At 36.1% G+C, this 21,908-nt stretch overlaps 3 protein-coding genes across 4 annotated transcripts; 2 read left to right on the top strand and 1 right to left on the bottom strand.

Moving 5' to 3' along the window:
- Nucleotides 1–5,209: 5,209 nt before the first annotated feature.
- LOC102631001 (guanine nucleotide-binding protein subunit gamma 1) lies at nucleotides 5,210–9,105 on the top strand. Its single transcript, XM_006489418.4, has 4 exons — nucleotides 5,210–5,764; nucleotides 8,472–8,524; nucleotides 8,603–8,647; nucleotides 8,734–9,105. The coding sequence occupies exons 1-4, from the start codon at nucleotides 5,627–5,629 to the stop codon at nucleotides 8,816–8,818; spliced, it is 321 nt and encodes a 106-aa protein (XP_006489481.1). The 5' UTR covers nucleotides 5,210–5,626; the 3' UTR covers nucleotides 8,819–9,105.
- A 37-nt stretch (nucleotides 9,106–9,142) lies between these two features.
- LOC102631305 (uncharacterized) lies at nucleotides 9,143–11,652 on the bottom strand. Of its 2 annotated transcripts, none has more exons than XM_015533645.3 (3): nucleotides 11,389–11,652; nucleotides 11,057–11,276; nucleotides 9,143–9,697 (listed from the first exon to the last, which is right to left on the bottom strand). In XM_015533645.3, the coding sequence occupies exons 2-3, from the start codon at nucleotides 11,246–11,248 to the stop codon at nucleotides 9,338–9,340; spliced, it is 552 nt and encodes a 183-aa protein (XP_015389131.1). In that variant the 5' UTR covers nucleotides 11,249–11,276; nucleotides 11,389–11,652; the 3' UTR covers nucleotides 9,143–9,337. The 2 variants fall into 2 exon arrangements, with proteins under 2 accessions (XP_015389131.1, XP_006489482.1); XM_006489419.4 differs by having other exon boundaries at nucleotides 11,057–11,268.
- Nucleotides 11,653–13,601: 1,949 nt separating this feature from the next.
- LOC102606913 (pyruvate kinase isozyme A, chloroplastic) lies at nucleotides 13,602–18,944 on the top strand. The gene is made up of 6 exons (XM_006489421.3): nucleotides 13,602–14,357; nucleotides 14,987–15,077; nucleotides 15,214–15,407; nucleotides 16,955–17,076; nucleotides 17,628–18,106; nucleotides 18,258–18,944. Exons 1-6 carry the CDS (start codon nucleotides 13,791–13,793, stop codon nucleotides 18,557–18,559), a joined length of 1,755 nt encoding a protein of 584 aa, XP_006489484.2. The 5' UTR covers nucleotides 13,602–13,790; the 3' UTR covers nucleotides 18,560–18,944.
- The last annotated feature ends 2,964 nt before the right edge of the window (nucleotides 18,945–21,908 follow it).

Here is a 21,908-nt window from a genome sequence, read left to right as displayed (position 1 = left end):
TTGAGCCGAATTGTTCATATCCCCATTGTGCGACAAGGTTGATTATTCCCCATCACAACTGCACCGGATTCCAGATTACGAAAATTTGTAAACCATTCCTTAATAGGACACAAATGATAGGTTGCTCCAGTATCAAGTATCCACTCCCTCAAACTAGCCACGTATGCTGCATGAGTAATACTTAGTGAATAATCAGAGCCCTCATCTTTCCGTCTCATGTTTGCTGTTGCTGGTTTCTTCCCATCTCTCTTTTGAGCCTTTGGACAATCTTTCCTCCAATGGCCATTTTCATGACAAAAGACACACTCATCTCGAGCTATATTTCTGCTTCTCGATTTGGATCGAGAATTCTTTCCACCACGCTTCTTTTGTTTCTCCATCGCCCAATCTTTGCTAATCAAAGCTTTAGACGATGCTCGTTCAGAATTTTTATCATTATGCCGAATCTCTAAGCTAGTCAATGATGTGCAAACATCTTTAAAGACGATCACACTTTTCCCATATATCAAAGTAGTCACAAAATAGCTCCTCTGGTAGTGAGTATAACAGAATCATAGCCTTGACTTCATCTTTAATATCTTCATCAAGATTCTTCAAATCAGCAAATAACTTTTCAAATCTTGAAACATGATCGTGCATTGACACCCCATGCTTCATTTGAAAACCATATACTTGGCTCATTGCATGAAAGCGATTTTCAGGACTTTTCACCAGGTACTTCTCTTCCAATGTACGCCACAAAGTCACCGCACACTCCTCATCTTTCACCAAGTATTTCACCTCCTTGGTCAAACAAGATTTGATCTGACCATAAGCTTTTTCATTCATACGATCCCAAATCTCTTCATCATACAAGTGTCTTTTATTTTTCAGAACAACATCGAGATCGATTTGAATAAGGGCATCCATAACTTCGCGCCTCCACATGCCGAAGTTGATTTTCCCATTAAACTTTTTAACATCGATCTTCTGGCCTCCTATAACAGGTGCTGAATAGCGATTGGACAAATCTCGCCTCCCACCTGAAGTGTCTCCTGAAATAGTCTCGGTAGATCTCTCCCTAATTCTGAAAGTTTCACCTTCTACCATTTTCTCAATGAACTATTTCCACTTGAAAAACAGTCTTTATGATGTTAATTTCGCGTGAATAAATGCACCAAGAAAGTTCCCAGAAAACTGGACGGGAACTCAGTCCCAATTAAAAACCAGAATCCTTAGACTCATATCGCCTTTGTTGACAGAACTTTCCTAGACATGCAAAAATACACACTACTTACAATAGATTGTCTCCAAAGTACAAATGATCATCTCCCAAGTATTCGTGAACAGTACCGTATACAGGAATAGTACCGTATACGTGAACAATACAGTATCCCCCTAAGTACGAACCTTTGGCTCTGATACCACTTGTTGTGCGTGGAATGCAGAATCAAGCGCACCAAATAATTACAGAAAAATAAAGGACACAAGAATTTACGTGGTTCGGTAATTAAACCTACATCCACGGAAGCAAGAAAGAATAATTGTTTATTTAACAATTAATAGAGTACAATATTTGAGTAACGAATCTCACTTCCCAGAAACCCAAATATACCCAGTACTCTCACACTCTGCAGGAAAGATAAATTCTCCAGACACATTTCTCTCACTTCTCTCAAAAACTTAGAAACTTATAAGCTTAACAATTTTGGAATGATTTCAAATAAATGAAATCCTTAGCTATTTATAGGAGAAATGAATTACTATGCAAAGAATAAAATAATTAAAAATATAATTTTTTAATTATTATTATTTTCCAAATCCATCCCCTTTGTCCATTCTTTCTTTTCGGCTTGAAGAATCTCTACAATTGTTGGTGTACCAAATCGTGCTACCAACCTTGAAATTGGCAAGCTCTTCTTTGACTTTTCAACACCCATCAGGTTATCCAAGGACATTTTTATTTGCTTTGAAAATTCTGAGGCATGTGAAGATAATAGTAATAATAACGCGGATTTTGTGGTGGCATTTGAGTTGAATGTAAAAAATGGAATTACTTTCTTCATCACGAGTGAGTTGGATGAGATTGCAGAAGCTCAACAGTGGCCGTTTCTTGATTTTGGTTTTGTCCGTTCGTGGGAAATGATGCAACGAGCAGGCGAAATCATGAGTTATTACGAGCAAATCGAAGCACGTACCTAATATATGAGGTGCATGGTGTGTGTGCATGAGGGTGCCACGTGTGTCGAAGTGGCAGTAACGTAGGCTTCTTAACCGAATCCATGAAGCCCTTCGGGATATTGGGATTTGAGAGTTATGAATGAATGCTTATGGTTTCACTTTATTTCAGAAATCATACCAGCTAAAGCAAGATTCAGATTACTTTTTTAAGGCCGAGTATAAAGAGGAAATTAATTCCTTCAATTTTAGTAAAGAGTAAGGCAATTATGAAGTCTTATAAGTTATGGCATTTGTGAGTTGCAAACATTCTCAAATCGAAAGGGCACCACTTCTCTTTTCTAGAGTTGAGACATACCATAAATTAGGGATCGATGTGCGGAGGGATTTATGTCCAATTCTGAGATATATATTAGTGCATATGGCATTCATTTTAACCTAATTTTTGGATTTAAATTTAGATATCAATATATCACCGATCAATTATCTCAATTTAAGAGATTAAAAGTTAAAACACTATTAAATAGATGACTCAAAAACCAAAAGGCTGCAATCACATGCTATCAAATCTACCAGATGCATGGAATCTATCATATTCGGTGACTCGTATCTATCTTTATAGGTAGGATCGCAATTAGACCATCAATTTCTTTGAAGAAGCATGAAACTCTCATATTACCACCTAGTATTTTTAAATAAACTTAAATCAAAATTCAGTTGTTACTGCCAACAAGTGAGTTGCAATTAAATCCAGCATCATCAATCAATTAACATAGGAATTAGACCAGAGCCTTCAGCCTTGGAAGGTTTGTTGATTCTAGAGGCCGCAATTGAGCGGGAGGAAATTAAAGCAGCGGAATAGAAGAAGAGATGGACGTCAAAGATGAACCAAATAGAAGAACAACTGTTAGGTTGATTTCATATTGGTGGGTGCGCGCGCGTGTGTAGGCTTTTCAGGAATATGTTGTTCACAAAATCAATGGTCTTGATTTTTTCAGGAAGAGTATGGTTTCCGTGTTTGGATTGAGTTGAATAAATTAATGATTAGATATCAATGTGTGGATTTAAACTAGAATTTTAAGTGGAAATATCCCATTTTCAATTCGTATATGTATGATTGCTGGGATTGAAATCACCCAGCTGATTTGATATCCAGAGAGCACACGTGAGCTGGAAGAGACACACAATCCATTGCCTATTCAAATAAAAATGCCACCAGGTGCATGCATCGAAGCTGCCAGAGCCTGGCCACTTGGAAAAATGCAAAGAATCTCTTTGAGATATACATTACCCTTACACTCATGAGATCGAACACAGCAAGCACTTCAATTAAGCTGCCAGCACAGTTGATGTGCCGACACTTACAATTTTGCTTTAAATTATGAAAACAATTTTACAAATAAATCAAAATACAATTCACAAATAGGATACACAGCTAATGCCATCCTTTTCTTTTTTCTTTTTTGAATTTTCAAAAACCAAAAGTCATTCGGATGATACAATCAATTTCTATACAAAATGTCGCGGCAAGGAAAACATATTCAAGTGCAATCTTATTTCAGTTGTCATTCTAAGACTTTCACATGAAACAAATTGTCCACATTCTTTGATTGGCATGCCAATCACCAATAGCAACAATTTCGAGAAATGATTAAAGGGCTAAGCTTTACGCCTTTACCAAACCGAAAAGGGACAAAAACAGGATTAAGAAAAGAATAATAAAAGAGACTATTGGTGGGATTTACTGAAAGAACCAACGAGTGGGTACAGGAGAGGTGTCCACGCTGTCAGATAGGGGAGGGGGCCAAAGCGGGGAAAGCCAATTTGGCGTGAATAAGGTTTGACGAACAGAGAACTGGGAGAGGGAGCTAGCTAAGTTACAGATTCTGTAACATACAGATCCAACTTAGCCAGCTCCTGATTGGTTAGCCAGCTACCAAACAAAAACAATTGCATGCTTTTTCTCCATATGCAGGACAGGTGTGGTGCATGCATTGGGTGCGTATGTTACAGAATCTAAGCCAATTTGGCGTGAATAAGGTTTGACGAACAGAGAACTGGGAGAGGGAGTAGGATTAGGAAAAGAGGCGCGGAACGCAGCCAAAAAGGGAGGTAGAAAAAAGAGCTGCACGCGCTCACGAATTTCAACGCACCCGCGTGTTCGCACCCCCCAATCAAACACAAGACAACGACGTCCCACCTCTACAGTGGACTTCCACGCGTCGAACACCGCTGCCGTGGTCACGCTCTTACCCTTCGGCTGATCTACACGCTCTGCTTTTTAAATGCAGAAAGTATAAAATGGGAACTCACATCTCAGTCCCCTTGTTTTATAAAGTTACACGAATAAATATATACGTTGTAATAATAACTTTACAAATACAACTTTTTCTTCTTCTGCTGCTTCTCTCTTTTTTTTTTTTCTCTTTTTTCTTTTTTCTTAATGATTTGATCTCAGTTGATTCGTAGTGGCTATGATGGAGATGCTCTACTGTAAAATATTGATAATGATCGTTAGATTATATTAATAAATATATATTTAATATTTATATCTATGATCGTACGGTTATCAACAGTATTTTATCATGAAACAATTCTAACATAGTCAAACCCTAGTTGATTACGACAAACACCTAAAAGAAAGAATTTCGGTTGATAAAAGAATGTCATCATTGTTCCCAAATGAAATGAAAAGTTATAAAAAATAATACAAACACATGTCACGTATATCTATGAATAGTATATGGATCCATATACTATTCATGTGAGAAAAATGTATCTTACATGCATGTAAGATAGAAGGACCCTTATCTTTATTTGTGATTTTCAATAAATCTCAAAGACCCAGATGATATTATCCGTCTGGTAATGGTGGATCCGCACGCGCGCTGTTTGGGTGCGAGTACAGAGTAAAAAGCTTTGAAAGAAAGAACAGAACCATAGCGAGTGAGTGAACGAACGAACCATAAAGAGACAAAAAAAGGACACAGAAAATGAGAGGGAAAAAAAAAGGGTGCTGGCTTTGATACATCACCCAAACCCAACATTACAAAACAAAACAGAACATAACATAACAAGAGACATATCAAAGAAAGAATAAACGCCTTACAAAAAGTCTGTCTTTTTAGCCTTTCACTCCTACACACTTTTATATTTTTTCAACAGCAGAAAGAAAAACCTCTCATTCTTTTCATTTCATTTTTTCCATCTCTATGTTGATGTGTGCTTTAAGACAGTAACACAGATCCGTCTTCTTGCTTTGAAACGACAGGGTTGTTGTTTTTGTTATTAGTTTCATGGGGTCCATCGAGATTTCATCTGGGTCATCCTTGGTTTCCTCTCTAATGGCTTCTTTTTGGTGATACATATGTACACACAAGTTTTGTTTTGTACTAGGCTGTTTTATTGCTCCTAATAAAGCTTGGGTTTTTACTGTTCTTTTTGTTGTATTCAATTTGCGAATTGAGAGATGCAATCGGATAGGTCTGATTCCAGGGGTTTGAATACTCAAAGAACTCAATCTTTGACTGGTAGTGGCGATACTCGAGGCAAGCACAGAATACAAGCTGAACTTAAAAGGCTCGAGCAAGAAACTAGATTCTTAGAGGTTAGTTCCTTTTTTCGGTTTTTATTATTTTTATGGTTATTTTGGTTATTTATTTTCTGTTTTGTGTGTGTTTATGATTATTGATTGGAAAGGGTAATCTCAAAAGGATAATGGTGTGGTATCAATCTTCTGCATTGTTAATGTAGGGAGGTGAAAAATGAGTTTACTTTTTTTTGAGGGAATTTTAATTTTGAAGTTAAAATGGTGGGGCCTTGCATATCAATTTGCTTGATGACAGAAATTGCTATCACGTTTCAATTGTTTATCAGAGATGACTACTCTGGTGAATTGTTTCAAGAATATGGAGAGTTTTCAGCTGTTTATAAGAGTTTATTGGTCCCTGGAGCCATGCAAATTAAATCCTGTTGAATCGATTGTTAGATTTTACTCTTGTTTGATAGATCACTTGGTTCAGTATTTTGATATAATGTGTTTTTGTAAGAAAATGTGGAATCTTGAGGGGGTCGCTTTATTATGGTTAGGGCTCAGAATTTTGTTGCGAGCCAGTGGCTTTTGGTGGATTACTCTCAAAAGTTAAGGGGGTTTGTAGGTTCTCAAATATCAGTCTACAATAGATATTGCCCTGAAGTAAATTTTAAACCTTGTTTTCCTTTTCCCTGTATCGACTTTTTTGAAATTTCTCTGAGTCGCGTCAGTTATAGTTTGCTTCTATTTTTGTAATACATGGCTCTATAAGGAAAGCGTAAGCCTACGGTTAGTTATTCAGTCACAGTCGTTTCTTTTTAATGTGAGGAAGCACAGGGCGTGGCATCTTGTAGGCAGAGCAACTTGTGCTGGCTGTTATTGGAATTAATAATATTGTTGTTTTTTCTTGGACTTGCGAGTTTAAGCTGATTGGGTATCTTCTTGTTGTTGTAAAAGAGGTCTTGGAATCAAGTCCTGGTCTAACCAAGTTTGGTATCTTGATGAGATTGAGGTGGGGTAAAGGAATATTAGAATAATTATCTTTTTGGGTTGATTAAATGTCGTTTACAATTGAACCCAACTGGAGAATTTTCCTTCATCTAAATCCTTCTGCATAGGCTGAAACAGGTAGGTAGTTTTCCTCAGAAGAGACCTACAGTCGCAATTCTACTGATTAATGGCTATAGCTGGGCAAGAATAGAGGGGACTTAGTCTCAGGCCTGTGATAGGAGGCTGAAGACACCCAATCGAACCAGACGCTATGGAAGAACAGCAGTTTTCATCTGGATATATTGCTTAGTTTCAGGCCTGTGTATTTCTGATTAATGTTTACAAATGTTTCTGCACACAGTCAACAACCTGAAATGTATACTGATCCACTTTTACCTGTCAAGTTATCTAAGAAATGATTCAGAGAAGGAGGTTTACATTTTTATGAGCTTGGTAATTCGCAGATAGTGCTTATTACAATTCTATACTTTTAGAAGAATGGACGCCTCCCCTCGTCTTTGTAATCTCATTCATTTCCTCTTTTGCATGGATTTTTACGGTAATTGGTTGGACAATAGCCAAACAGTAATTGGTTGAACAATAGCCAAATTCATACTCTTAAAGGTAGCTGTAGTGTATTTCATGAATGATCTCGTTTCAACTAGTATTCAGCCATAGATGGTCTCTGGTCAAATTCATTTACGGATTGAGGATTACCTCTTTAATATTGCAATACTAATTTTGTAAAAATTCAGACTGAGCCTTAGGTTCATTTATCACTTTGGATGGCACTTCAGGCTTGTAACCCAAATCCTTGATCCTGGTGATTTTTTTTTTTTCAAAAGAACAGGTTTGATGCATTTATTATTGACAATCAATCGGCTGTCCAGTGCTTCTGAGGCTTTTGAGAATTTACTGGGACTGTCTCCTCAGCAACAAAATCAATTTCCTAAGAGTTAATTAATGTCTAGATTCTTTCCAATCACTGGAAAATCTCACGAACATGCTATTATTTTCCTCATTAGGTTATTAGGTTACATCTGTCCTTCAACTTCCTAGATCAGGTTCTATTTTGGTCGTAGATCTCGGGTGGGGCATCCAAGATCACTGAATTTGACTGGTGATAATAATTTTGGTAAATATAACTGCATGGAATATGTAGCCCGAAAGTTGTAAAGTATGAAACTCTCCATTGATTTGGAATATTGGCATGCGATGGTTTCTTGGTGCTGTAAAATTTATGGATTCCTGTCAGTTATTTATTTGTTTGTCCTTTAATGTTATTATCAATTCTATCAGCTGAGATCCTACTTCTCTGATTCACCTACTTAAATCTCTATGGGTGCATTTGGCGCACCGTATTGAATTATTTAATATAAGAGTATTGTATTATGTTGTATTGCATTAACATTATATTATAATAATATTGTACACTGTTTGATGTTTACTGTATTAGTTTCATATTAATAATAAATTGATATTATTTAAACTCATTACTATTTTGTTATTAATTGTATTAAATTAAATATAAATAATTATTTTTATAGTAATTACTAACATATGAATGTTATATTATATTAATATCATATAATAATATAGTATAATATAATATAGGATTATTAAATAAAATAATTATAATAAAAATTAAAATATATTTAATGAAGCAAAAGTTGGTGCATTGTAGCTTCTGAAATTGCCAAACATAGGTAGGTCATCAATAAATTATTGTGGACAGTATTATAATAATATGTAATGTGGACAGTATTATAATAAATTAATGTGTATTACGCAGGAGGAGTTGGAACAACTTGACAAGACAGAGAAGGCCTCAGCTGCATGCAACGAGTAAGATTATGCGATTAATCGTTCGTCTAAAACTTACAGACGACATTTCAGAATCTAATTTTTGTTTTGATGTGCCAGAACACTGAGAAATGTTGAAGCTATACCGGATCCTCTACTGCCAATGTAAATGTCCCTCCTTGGGTTCTTATATTAGTTTCCTGGAGCTAATTTGGCTATTTCTGAAATTTCTTTTAATTCTGCCTTGACAGAACAAATGGTCCTTTGAATCCATTATGGGATCGGTGGTTTGAAAGACCTAAAGAGTCACGAGGCTGCAGATGCTGGATTCTGTGATGGTTACAGTTTGCAAGCGATTTCTTCCATCATTATTCATACACAGACACTTCAAATTACATGTTACAGTTTTATATGTCGCTATTTATATTACCCTCCAATTTTCTAGAAGCTCCTTAATTTTCTAGAAGCTCCTTCTTTATTGGTTGCTCAATATAATGCTTCGTTCTGTAGAAAATGACACTTTGTCGAAGCTCGTTCTCTGAAAGTGATGATTTTTTCAAGTATATCATATTGGGGAATGTACAAATTTGAACAATAAGAAGTCTTACAAGAAGTTTACAGAAGATACTTCTCTTTGCACATCCTTAAAGACCGAGAATGTGTGAGTAATGAAATGTTTCATTGTGTAAAACGATAAGAAGTTTTGGGACAAATCAAAACGTGAAAACAATCCGCAGATTTATCAAGAATGGCTCTGATAGAGTTACATGGTACAGAAAACAAACTTCTTACTTGATCCTCAGATCCCTGTATGTGGATGATGAACCATCTAATCGAATTTATTTTTCAGCTTCTTCAACTTGGAGCTTTCCCTGTAACTCGCTGGCTAATCCACTCTAGACCATCAACCAGCCCATCTCCAGTAAGTGCACTGCAGGCTTGAATGTGCCAATCATGATTCTTGATGCTGTGAAGAGAAAGGGCATCGGTGATTTCAGCTGGGGTCATAGCATCTTTGAGATCCTGTTTATTTGCGAATATAAGTACAACAGAGTGTTGTAGGTCCTCATGCCCAAGAAGCCTGAATAGTTCGTCCTTCATAATGGAAATCCTGGCTCTATCAGTACTGTCTATAACCACAATAACAGCATGGGTTCCACGATAATAAGTTGCCCATGATGTCCGCAGCCTTTCTTGTCCACCAACATCCCAGGCCTGATACAAACAACAAAGTCAAATGAACAAGTTTTCACACCAATATTAGACCACAAGGTATACTAAAGTAACTGGATGCAGCATTGCCAAGTCAAGTCCAAGTGCTACTATATTCTAGTGCAATAAAATAAAAGAAAAGGGCAAACTTTGTTTGGTTGGTAAAAAGAAGAACTTCCAGGAGAAAGGAAAAGAAAGAAGAATTAGTCACACAATAGATAAAGAAGAGTTCACAGGAGGGAAAAATTCCCCCATAGCTATAGGTAAAGCCCAATAGTACCACCTTTAGAAGATCAACTTGTGGCCTTCTGAATACATTTGACATATGAATTGGTCCACAGCAGCACAGCTAGTACCAATTCCAAGATTAAGCACATAATCACAAATCTAAAAGGCTCAAATCATCAGAAGCACTAGACTGTAGCTAGTCTACCGCCAAGGTTCTTGTAGAACCAATGGCCCACAAATAATTATCTGTTTGAAGATATTATCGTATAAAACCAAAGAAATGAATTGAATCTAGACAAACATATTTTCATGACGTACTCCTTCTGCCATTTCAACACGCAAGGAAGACCATTGGTATATGCTACTCTGTTGCGAATATTAAACCTATAATTTAGTTTCTGAAGCTAAAGATCAACATGCATTGATACTCGTGGTAAATCTTTAGTTTATATAATGGTGAATTCATACAGGACGCAAACAGGTTAAGGAAACATAAAAGCTCATACTACACGTCACAATCACAGAGTCAAACTGCTACTTGTGTATAAAGCTAAATCCGCACTAGCTTCCCCTACAACCTGCTGCTGTCTTTAAGAACAACTTCCTGGAAAAAAAGAAATTCATGTATTTATGCTCACAATTATATTGTTGAACCACCATCCTATTTTCCAATTAACCCACTATTCACAGGCATCAAAGGCTAAATTATCCCAAAAGCCTGCAAATTATGTCTTCCTTATCCCGACGCTCAAATCCCAAAAAAATTCAATAACCCGACAAAGAAACACCCAGTGCCCATAAATCACATTTAAAAACAAGTAAACCTGGTGTCAAGCACCTCTAATATCTGTTAAGTTATCACACTTAACTTTGAGGAATCATTTCGAAGGCCAAGAAAATTTCAGCCTAAATTCTCAAACACTCGCCCAAAATGAAAAAGGAAAATCCGCTTTATTTGCATTAATACACCACACTATTGTGAAATTCCTCTACAAAAATCAATCCTTAACCATCAAAACAAGTTATAAACGCAACATGCCTCAGCACAGCAAAACTAACAGTTATTAAACACATAGTAAACTAACAGAAATCATTAAAAACGGAAATGGATGAATATTTTTAATGATATCGCACCTCGAATCGAATGTTTTTGTAAACAAGCTCTTCAACGTTGCTGCCAACAGTAGGGTGAGTAGTGACCACCTCTCCCAAGTGCAACTTGTAAAGCGTCGTCGTTTTGCCAGCATTATCCAACCCCACGATTATAATTTTATAATCCTTTCCAGGAAACAACATGAACCAAAACTTCGATACCAATGCTCCCATACCTTTCCCTCTTTAAATCCCTAAAAAACTAAAAAAGGACGATTTATCAATTAAATATATTTAAAAAACATTAACTTCCAAATCTGTATCAGGTTATATAAATTACGGCCTGAAATCAAAATATTCGACAAAAAACAAACCGATTCCGTGAAGGATCGACGTGAGAGTGAATTGAGATCGAATCTGGATGGAGAGACTGGGAGATGATGAAATGGGCGGGGTGGATGGATGGGAGCTGATGATGAAGGGAGTGATTTGCGATGCAGGGGATTGAAACCTCTGGATTTTGCGAATTGCGATGGAGAGATCTGTTTTATGTGAAAGTGATCGCGATTGAGATTTGAGACAATTCTCTAATTATTTATTTGTGTGTCTGGGTTTCATTGAAAAAAATTGGGAAGGGAGTAAAAGCATTGTCCTCCCGTGTTGGAACGGAAGATGACGTATCAATACAATGCATCGTGGCGTGTGCCATGCTGGCAGCCTACGTGGACCTGGGGCCACCTCGGACTTTTGATCAAACGATTTTCGTTATTTTTGTTTTTTTAGCAAATAACTAATACTACTTTTTTTTGTAATTATTTTACTCAATTAATAAATAGGTGTCGCAACAACTTGTATAACACAACGTAATGTTTGAAATTAATTTTAAAAAATATGAATATCAAACAAACGTGAAATTTGACCCAGAATTATAAACTTTATTATTTGACAAAGAATTATGGATTTTATTACTTTTTTAGTTTTATGAAAAAAAATAAAAATAATGCCAAGCGTGAGATTAAAGAAGCTTAATTTAAATTCAAAAATTATTTAATTCATCATAGTTGTGCAACGCTAAGTATCTTAGAACATCGAACTCCTTCAATGAAAAAGGAAATAGCAATCGATTAATTTATCTAATTTTCAAAAAAAAAATTGCTTGCGAATTTATCTCTAGTTTCCAGATGCTATTTCCTAAAGTATATTCCCACACATCTCGTACAAGCACCAACAAAAAGCAGAATTACCATTTCCTTGCAGGCAGCAATAAGAAGCTGCCACGTATCAAACTAACTAGACTCGGATACATCGAATCATGCGTATTTACTTTGCGATTATAATTTAGGGTTAATTGCGCCCTGCCCTCAGATGTTTCAATATTTTCTATCAAGCCCAAATTGTTTCAATAATTTTCACTCCGCACCAAACTTCGTTAATTTGACCGTTTATTCTAACGGTCAAAGGGTAAATTTAGAAGTTCATGCCCTAAATATTATTTGATAATGATAAATTAAATTTATTTGATAAGTTAATTAATGTAATTACTGTGAAATTACTAAGGATGACAGAAATTCTTATGGGGGACAGGGGTCCTTGGGGATTTTTTTAATTTTAAGAGAGTATGGGAACGATTTTATACTCAATTTCTTATTCGGAAAAGAGACGAAAATGATTTTTCACCCAATTATTTATTCGAGGAAGGGACGGGGATAAGGTGGAATCCCTATCCCCTCCCCATTTCCCTATTTTAATTTTTTATTTTATTTTTATTTTTCTAGAATTATTAGTCAATAAATAATAAATTGTAAATTGTAAAATATTAAATATTGGTGTAAATAACAAATATCAAATATTTATACAAAAAATATAAATATTAGTTAATATAAAATGTTTAATATAATTTAGACTTAACTACAACTAAAAGCACACAATTCACACAAGCTCATAACTCACAAATCAAATTCTAAATCACTTTCTCACAATCTTACTCGTCCTTTCCAAATTATTCGTGCAGTAGTAAGCACCCAACTCGTCTTCATCTCATCATAGCCTAGTAACACGTTGCGTTCTCAGTGGCCGAGTAGTCTAACTTATCGCAACGTCAACTAGCAACCACACATGTGACTTTGTTGTGCCATAATCGGTGATCGGCAGGTGTCATTACTCATGGACAACAATCACGTCAATATTGTATAAAAATCACATTATTTAAATTTTGTTTTGAAAATCATTATTTGAATATTATATATACCAAAAGTTTGAAGGGGATGAGTACGAGGACGTTGGTCTCCTCCCCATTACCATATCTAGAAATTACTTTTAATTAAGAATTTTTAATATAAATATCAATTATTGAATTAGCATTTTATATCATTTAACTCTTCTCTAATTCAAGATAAGGGGTATTTATGATATTTACTTAAATTTTAAACAATTTTGTTAAAATTAACGGTCAAATTAACGGAATGGTTGTGGGATGAAAATTGTTGAAACATTTACGGGCGTGGTGGAAAATGTCAAAACAATTGAGGGCAGGGTGGAAATAACCCTATAATTTATAAGCCGTTTAGCGGCTGCAAAGTGTGTGCGTGTCTTTTCTCTGCTCACTAAGCGAGTGGCGACATTGTCGAAGCTGAACAAATACTTCGCCTCCTTCGCAACCTCCGCCCATCTTTCTGTTTAAAAACTCCTATAAATTATAAAAGCCTTCAATTCTTGATTTCATTTCTCTCATTTGACAATCTTGACGCTTAGGAGTTACTGGAAAACGCCGGTCATCATGTCGCAATCTCTTCACTTCTTCACTCCTTCATCTAACATTTCTCTCCCCAAACACCACTCCTCTCTATTCACTCCCTCCCTCACAACCTCCAATCGCCCGTTCGCCGTCACAACTAAACAACGCTTTTTTACAATAAAATCGAACGCCTCGTCGTCGTCTTCAGATCCGAAAGTCCTAACCACCGATAACGGAACGGCCGAGATTCTATCTCGCGTGTCGCAGACGCCGGCAAGCTCTACGGATTCGTCATCGATCGAGGTGGATTCCGTGACGGAAGCGGAGTTGAAGGAGAATGGATTCAGGAGCACAAGAAGGACGAAGCTCGTGTGCACGATCGGCCCTGCCACGTGCGGGTTCGAGCAGCTGGAGGCGTTGGCTGTTGGGGGAATGAATGTGGCTAGAATTAATATGTGTCACGGCACGCGCGAGTGGCATAGACGAGTGATCGAGCGAGTCAGGAGGTTGAATGAGGAGAAGGGATTTGCCGTTGCCATTATGATGGATACTGAAGGAAGTGAGATTCACATGGGCGATCTCAGCGGCCCTCCGTCCGCCAGAGCTGAGGTAAAATCTTAATTTCCAGTTTATATTCATAGTGGCTAATTTTCAAAGTGATGGTAATTTCTTTGGATTTAAAAACTAATGTTATGCTTGCTATGAGATTCTGGTTTTCTAGGTATATTATGTGGATTATGTTATGAGTTATAATGCCTAATAAGAAGGGAGATTTATAGTTTGTGTAAATTTGAAAAGTTTTTCGGGGGTGAATTATTTTGCAATGACAAGGGTGGAAATGAGTTGAGCCCATGCTGAGCTAAGCTTTGAAGTTTAAGCTAGTCTAAGCTTGAAAAAGATTTGAGAAAGCCTCAAGTTTGATAAGATTGACTTGATGAGATATAGTGCATTTGAACTTGAAGTTGAGTATAAATATAAAATAGTAGAGATCCTTTAAGCTGTTGGTGGGAACTGCACACTATCTAGGTTATGATCAGAGGAGTATCTATCATAAAAAGTGCTCAATGGATAAAATATACCAAGTGGGAGCTTCGTCGATTAATGAGCAAATGGAGCCAAGCTCAGAGTGGTTGATAAAAAGTTTAGTTTGGTGAAAGCTCAAACCTTGTTTTACTTGGGGGGGCGGGCCAGTTCATGATAGAAAGGGCTTATGCTGATCAGTTTATTTTAATGTGCAGGATGGTGAAATCTGGACTTTTACTGTTAGAGCTTTTGACGCACCTCGCCCGGAACGCACCATCACTGTAAACTATGATGGATTTGCTGAAGGTAATTACATTTGCTGGAAAATGTTTTCTTTCAGTTCTATGAGAGATAATCTCTGTATTTCGTTTCTTCTTATGCTAATGTGGGTGGTTATGTTGAATAATCAATTTAGTTTTAACTGAAATTTATTGTGATACAGATGTGAAAGTTGGGGATGAACTTCTTGTGGATGGTGGAATGGTGAGGTTTGAGGTGATTGAGAAGATTGGACCTGATGTCAAATGCCGTTGCACTGATCCTGGACTGTTGCTACCACGAGCTAATTTAACTTTCTGGAGGGATGGGAGTCTTGTACGAGAGCGTAATGCTATGCTCCCAACAATTTCTCCTAAGGTTGGATTTCCTTTTCCTGCCAGAGTCTTGTGCTAAAAAGTAGTAATTGTTGTTTTTTCCTTTAAATTTCTGATGTCATGAGATAGGGTAGAGAAATAATAGAAAGGGCTGAGAGTGCTGACCGTGAAAATATTTTCTTGAGAGCCTGACACTTTGTACTGACTAGCAAGTCCCAAAAGACCGAACTGGTTCCTAGATCTTGAAGCTTTGTGCTACCTCAAGGAATATTATAGGTAAAAGCATGAAGTTACAACCACTTTTTACACGATGTCTAATTACCTAACCTTGGAGCATTAAGCTTTTCTTACTACCAAGTAAACTTATCCAGTTTCTTGAATTGTTTCACCATGTAAGCAATTTACATGGCAGTTGCATGTCTTTGAGACGAAAATAGTTTGTTGGTAACAGCTGTTAGCTTATAAGTATCATTACTTAAGAAGTTTTGTCTTTTTTGAATTCTTAAGACATATTGGATTTTTTATTTGTCTGTCTTTGTGAATTGTTAAGAGATTTTTGAAATATTGGTTTGTCTAATTATGGTGGTAATAAGATTTTAGAAAATTAATTGATTTTAGACTGCAGAAAATGTTAGAGGCTGTTTAAGAAAGTTTTAGGTCGTACCTATTTGTTAATTTGCTTTGTATGTACTCTTCTGTCCAGCTTGTCTAAGGAAGTAATCTTTCCCCAAACTATATGTATATGGAACAGTCTGAACGGATCAGCGGCCCCCTAAAAGTACTCTTATTTTTACATATCTGAATATACCCGGGATCAAGGTTAAATCAATGGTTAAGATTTATTGAAATTAAATTTCTCTCTTCATGTGGACCTTAGTTCTCTCTCTTTCTCTCTCTCACATAATCACTGACTTTTTGTTTTACATTTTTCTCAGCAACCCATAAAAATAGCAAAGTATAAGAGTGCATTTGGTATTGTTTTCAAATCCTACTTTTGGCTTTGCGAATTCAAGAAACACTAAATATATGTTTGGTGGATCATTTGTGAAATCATTTTTAGAAACATAAAATTCATTCTATACTTCTAACAAAGGAAACAGGAATAATAATAATATTAGCTCCATCTCTGATCAAGTTTTATCAAGTTTTTGTTTTGTTGTTTGTTTGGGTTGAATAGTGAAAGAGAAAGAGAAAGGGAGCAACATCATGTGCTTGGACTTCTTTAATCTATAGGATTGGTTGGACATTGATATTTTGCCAAACCTGTTAGCTTTTTAGAATCATTGTTTCTTGTCTTTGTGAATTCTTAAGCCATTATTTCATCTTGGGTTTGTCTGCCTTTGTGAATTCTTATGAGATTATTGAAATTTAGGTCTGTCTCATAATTATGGGCTAACAAGGTTTAGAAAAATTGATTTATTTTTAACTACAGTATTTGTTAAAGGTCTATTTAAGAAAGTTTTTGATCTGGGCTTATATGCAATTTTTCTGTGCATGTTTGCTGATGTTTAGCTTGTCTAGTGAGGTAATGTTCCCTGAAATCAAACATTTTTTTGTTTGGTCTCATGCTTGGACTTTTTTAATCTACAGGATTGGCTGGACATCGATTTTGGAATTACTGAAGGTGTTGATTTTATAGCCATTTCATTTGTCAAGTCTGCTGAAGTAATTAATCACCTGAAGAGCTATATTGCTGCACGATCTCGTGATAGGTAATAATTCCTTAATATATGTATGTTATTTCTTCTACACAATTGCCATTGCAATGTCATTTCTAAACGTGTGTTATATTTTTTACACAATTGCCGTGTTGTCGTCTGTTACTGCATTCTCTAGTATTAATTTTTTTTTTTTTTAAAAAAAGAAATTGTTGTAATCATTTGTCGCAGCTTAAGTTGACCAGCTCAAATTGATTTAGCTTCTTTTAATTGTATCTATAACTGTAGCTTCCATGATGTTGAAAATTTTCCAAAGTGGTTTGTAGCATATTACATGATATTATTATTATTATATTTCATCTAGGGGTGGGAAATGGTTTGGTTCGGTTCCAAATCGAATTGAACCGTCGTTTTTTTTTAGAAATAATAATCTAAACTGAATTGGTTCGGTTTTTTCGGTTTTAAACCATAATTTCCTTTGTAGTTTATAATTTTTTGGGGTTTTTCTCATTTAAACCAATCAGTTTTTTTGGGGCAATGCTTCCCCCCTCCTCCACCCCTATTACTCCTTTGGCTTACAAAGGATTTCCTACCGTATATTGCAGTGATATTGCTGTCATTGCAAAGATTGAGAGTATCGACTCTTTAAAGAACTTGGAAGAGATCATTCTAGCATCAGATGGAGCTATGGTTGCCAGAGGAGATTTGGGTGCCCAGATACCATTGGAGCAGGTGCCGTCAGCCCAGCAAAAGATTGTTCAGCTTTGCAGGCAGCTGAATAAGCCAGTCATTGTTGCCTCCCAGTTGCTTGAATCTATGATTGAGTACCCTACACCAACCAGAGCTGAAGTAGCTGATGTTTCTGAAGCAGTTAGACAGAGAGCAGATGCTTTAATGCTATCTGGTGAGTCAGCTATGGGCCAGTTCCCAGATAAGGCATTGACTGTGCTCAGGAGTGTCAGTCTCAGAATTGAGAAATGGTGGAGGGAAGAGAAGCGCCATGAAGCTATGGAACTCCCAGATGTAGGATCTTCTTTTGCAGAGAGTATTTCGGAAGAGATTTGTAATTCTGCTGCCAAGATGGGTAAGTATATGCTGCCTTTATATTCTATTGCTGGATTAAGGAAATTTGAAGTCTCTCTTTTCTGGCTTATGTTACTATCTGAAGCTCCTTTTGTTGTTGATACATTAGTTTTATCCCAGCTGTTGACATGGATTATATTATGATTTTGCAGCAAATAATCTAGAGGTGGATGCACTTTTTGTATATACAAAGACTGGCCACATGGCGTCTCTCTTGTCTAGATGCCGACCTGACTGCCCAATCTTTGCCTTCACTAGTACAACATCTGTGCGAAGACGTCTGAATCTACGGTGGGGTCTGATACCATTCCGCTTGAGCTTCTCTGATGATATGGAAAGCAACCTTAATAGAACATTCTCATTGCTCAAGGCCAGGGGAATGATCAAATCAGGTGATCTTGTCATTGCCGTTTCAGACGTGTTGCAGTCAATCCAAGTCATGAACGTTCCTTGAAATCTTAGTGAGATCAAGATTGTTGTTTCAGCACTTCCCCAATAGCTTGTGCAATAGTGTTCCTTATACTAGAAAGAGATTGTTTCTTCGAAGCAAACAGCAGGTAGTCATGAATTCGATCTTGTTTTGAATGTTTACTGCAGAATGTTTGAGACTGCAACTGATTTTGCTTTGACAATGAGCGAGCAGTCAGGGGCAGCTCATTTCATTTGAGCCTCTCTGGTTTAAACTGCTGGTGATCAGATTGTATTTTGTTTAGCTTAGCACGCAGAATTTACTTTATAGGCAGAGCTGTAATTTTCCTTCTTCACTCTATAATCTGTGAACGGTATTCGCGTACTGTGTTGTATTTTGCTTAATCAATCAGCTTCAGTTTTCTGTTCTATTTTTATAAGTGTGAAGACAACAATGTTTTTTTTAAAATTATCTTGGAACAGGTTTTAAAGGCTTTGTAAAATGTAAGCCCAATTGATATTCCAATTAGCCTTACAAGTTTTATGATTATGAACCGTGGGCCGCTTCAGAACGTTTTGGGAAATGGTTTTAGCGTGGAGCTTTTATTAGGGTTTTGACATTTAATGTTTGACAAATTATCCATCTTTTTATTTTTTGGTTGAGGATGTCACATTTTAAATAAAAATCCAATAATTTTTCAATGGCATATCTCAAACAAATATTTTTTTGTTCAATTTTAAGTTAATAATTTTATAAGTAAAGTAATACTAATAAGCCATTTTCGTTACTTGTTAATTTCTAATGTTCTTGAGACAATTCTTATTGTCACGAGATATTATAATACAGTAATGCTAGAGATATCAGCTATTGTATAAGTATTTGAATGTTAAGTGATATTGTAATTTATCTGTGATGGAAATTCTTAAAAGGAAGTCAATAGGTTTTATCTTTTTCGAATTATGCAGTGAAATAAACAGGCATTGGATCTCGTCACTGGTCGGAAAGAAATCACAAGTGAAAATCATCCTTAAGTCACAATATATATGCCTTTTATGGATTGTTCAAAGACCTTATTTTAATCTTGATGAAGAAGAGAATAAGATGAATTTTCTTTGTATTTTGTTCACCCACACACATTGCTTTTTCGTATGAATGGAAAAACCTGTACATTTATAGTAACGGTTTTGGTGGCATATATAAGTAGCGGTTGGGAAGTTGAACACAAATCAACTTCCCTCTCCCAAACACATATGGTAACCAACAAGTGGTTACCGTGTGTGGGTCGGGTCGGCCCATCATGGGCGCCCACCCGTCCAACATCTCCCACTCGCACATGATGGGACGACATTGAAATAGCAGAGTAGTGAACAAAGAAACAATAAACAACCACATATCTCCAATCATACATGTAAATATACCGTGTGACCATGAACATATCCAAAAACTCATTTGGGGAGCCAAAAACATATCTCAATTGCTAACCCTGCCAAGAGATGTCTCAATTGCAATCATATGCAAAAGAACTCAACATATGTTCATTGTATCACATATTTAATTTACTTTAATACTCAAGCATACTAAATCCCCTCGGTATGCCAAAATTGTGCAATTTCTTTATGTATTCACAACTGTATTATTACAAAGATATTAAACAATTAGTGGACCAATGAATCACATAAAAGGAAAAAATAAATAAATCTTCCCATCACACTCATGTCTATCAATCCAGAATAATCGCTTTCCTAGTTATGTTTCATAGACTGAATCATGTCAAGGTCATAGATAACATGCTAAAGTAGCAGACACCAGTATGAAATCTCATAAACATAGTTAATAGTCATAGGGATACCAGAATTGACTTATAGAAAGTCATATGGAGCTTACACAATGAGGAAGAAGGGAGATTCACTCATTTTTCATTTTGGTTACCAAGCATGCACGGTATGATACACGCATTACAATGAATCTTCCATTTCAGGGCGTACTCATTAATCTAATTTACTGTACAGATCATAGTCTAGTCGCTCTTCTACAGCGCCTGACCTGAGTTCTTAAAGTGAACGATCTTTTTTAGCGTCAAAATAAGATCTCACATCTGGCTTCAATCAGGTCTCTATAATGGTGGGGTACATCATAGTCGGTCAACGAGAAAATATCGTATACGACCTCATATTAACTCTAGTCAAGGCGACAAAATTTATAGAATATTTCTTTGTTTTTTTACTCTTAGACAAAACACATTGTCTCATTATTCTACTTGTCCCATCTCAACTTGCTCCTAGAGCAATTGAGGTGACCGCTCGTGTAAGAAAGTCTGTCATTGACTTGATGACATACTCTCATATGTGTGTAATTATGTCTTTCTCAAACTAAATTGAAAAAAAAAGAACTTAAAACATCATTGTGTTTCAAAATAATTTATGTAATAAAAATGTTTACAAAATAAAAATATATTTACAATGCAAGATTACAATCTACGTAGCCCCAACGATATAGCATGAGAGGTGAATACATCACTCGTTACAGTTTTTGTAAGTGGATCAGTTATCATGCTATGCATAGATATATATTGTATGACTACTTCCTTTTTTTGCCAAAATGTCTCTTATAAAATTGTATTTAGTTTCAATGTGTTTCGACTTGCTGTGATATTTGGCGTCCTTAGAGAAAGAGATAACAGCCTGATTGTCACAATAGACAGTTACTAGACTAGTAGCGCTAATATTAATCTCTAAGTCCTCTACAAATCTCTTAAGTCACACAACTTGTTGCACTATTGCAGAACATGTAATATATTCGGCTTCCATCGTCGATAAAGCTATGCATGTTTGTTTTTTACTACTCCATGTAATTGCTCATCTGTTTAGCAAAAATGCATATCTTGAGGTCGATTTGCGCTCATCCAGATCGCCACCTCAGCCGACATCTGAATATCCAACAATTCATAAACCACCTCCTTGATAGCATAAAGAATAATCTGCAGTGTCTTTTATATGTGCCAAAATCCTCTTGATCGCACTCTAATGCTTCTGTCCAGTATTCGACTGGTATCTACTCACCAGTCCTACAACATAACTGATATCAGACCTTGTACACATCATGGCATACATAAGACTTCCAATGTCATTTGTATAAAGAACTCTAGCTATTCTTTCCTTTTCTTGAGGAGTCTTGGGACATGTATCGAAATTAAAAGATTGTCCTTTATCTATTGGGGTATCCATTGGCTTACAATCAACTATATTGAATATTTCAAGGATTTTTTTAATGTAAGGTTCTTGTGACAGTGCCAGAAGTTTCTTTGAACGATCTTTGAAAATTTTGACTCCTAAGATATAAGCTGCTTCGCCCATATCTTTCATGTCAAATTTTGAGTATAACCAATCTTTAACAG

This window comes from Citrus sinensis, chromosome 1, assembly GCF_022201045.2.
Source record: "Citrus sinensis cultivar Valencia sweet orange chromosome 1, DVS_A1.0, whole genome shotgun sequence".
NCBI classification, from domain to species: Eukaryota; Viridiplantae; Streptophyta; class Magnoliopsida; order Sapindales; family Rutaceae; genus Citrus; species Citrus sinensis.
Note: the sequence above shows the minus strand (reverse complement) of the source record. Positions and strands in the feature narration are given on the sequence as shown.

Excerpts from the sequence above, each read along its gene's own strand:
- LOC102631001 (XM_006489418.4), top strand. The coding sequence starts at position 5,627 with ATGCAATCGGATAGGTCTGATTCCAGGGGTTTGAATACTCAAAGAACT. Across the intron at positions 5,765-8,471 it reads AAGAAACTAGATTCTTAGAG|GAGGAGTTGGAACAACTTGA; the intron begins GTTAGTTCCTTT and ends TGTATTACGCAG. Across the intron at positions 8,648-8,733 it reads CCGGATCCTCTACTGCCAAT|AACAAATGGTCCTTTGAATC; the intron begins GTAAATGTCCCT and ends CTGCCTTGACAG.
- LOC102631305 (XM_015533645.3), bottom strand. The coding sequence starts at position 11,248 with ATGGGAGCATTGGTATCGAAGTTTTGGTTCATGTTGTTTCCTGGAAAG. Across the intron at positions 9,698-11,056 it reads ACAAAAACATTCGATTCGAG|GCCTGGGATGTTGGTGGACA; the intron begins GTGCGATATCAT and ends TGTTTGTATCAG.
- LOC102606913 (XM_006489421.3), top strand. The coding sequence starts at position 13,791 with ATGTCGCAATCTCTTCACTTCTTCACTCCTTCATCTAACATTTCTCTC. Across the intron at positions 14,358-14,986 it reads CTCCGTCCGCCAGAGCTGAG|GATGGTGAAATCTGGACTTT; the intron begins GTAAAATCTTAA and ends TTTAATGTGCAG. Across the intron at positions 18,107-18,257 it reads TAATTCTGCTGCCAAGATGG|CAAATAATCTAGAGGTGGAT; the intron begins GTAAGTATATGC and ends ATGATTTTGCAG.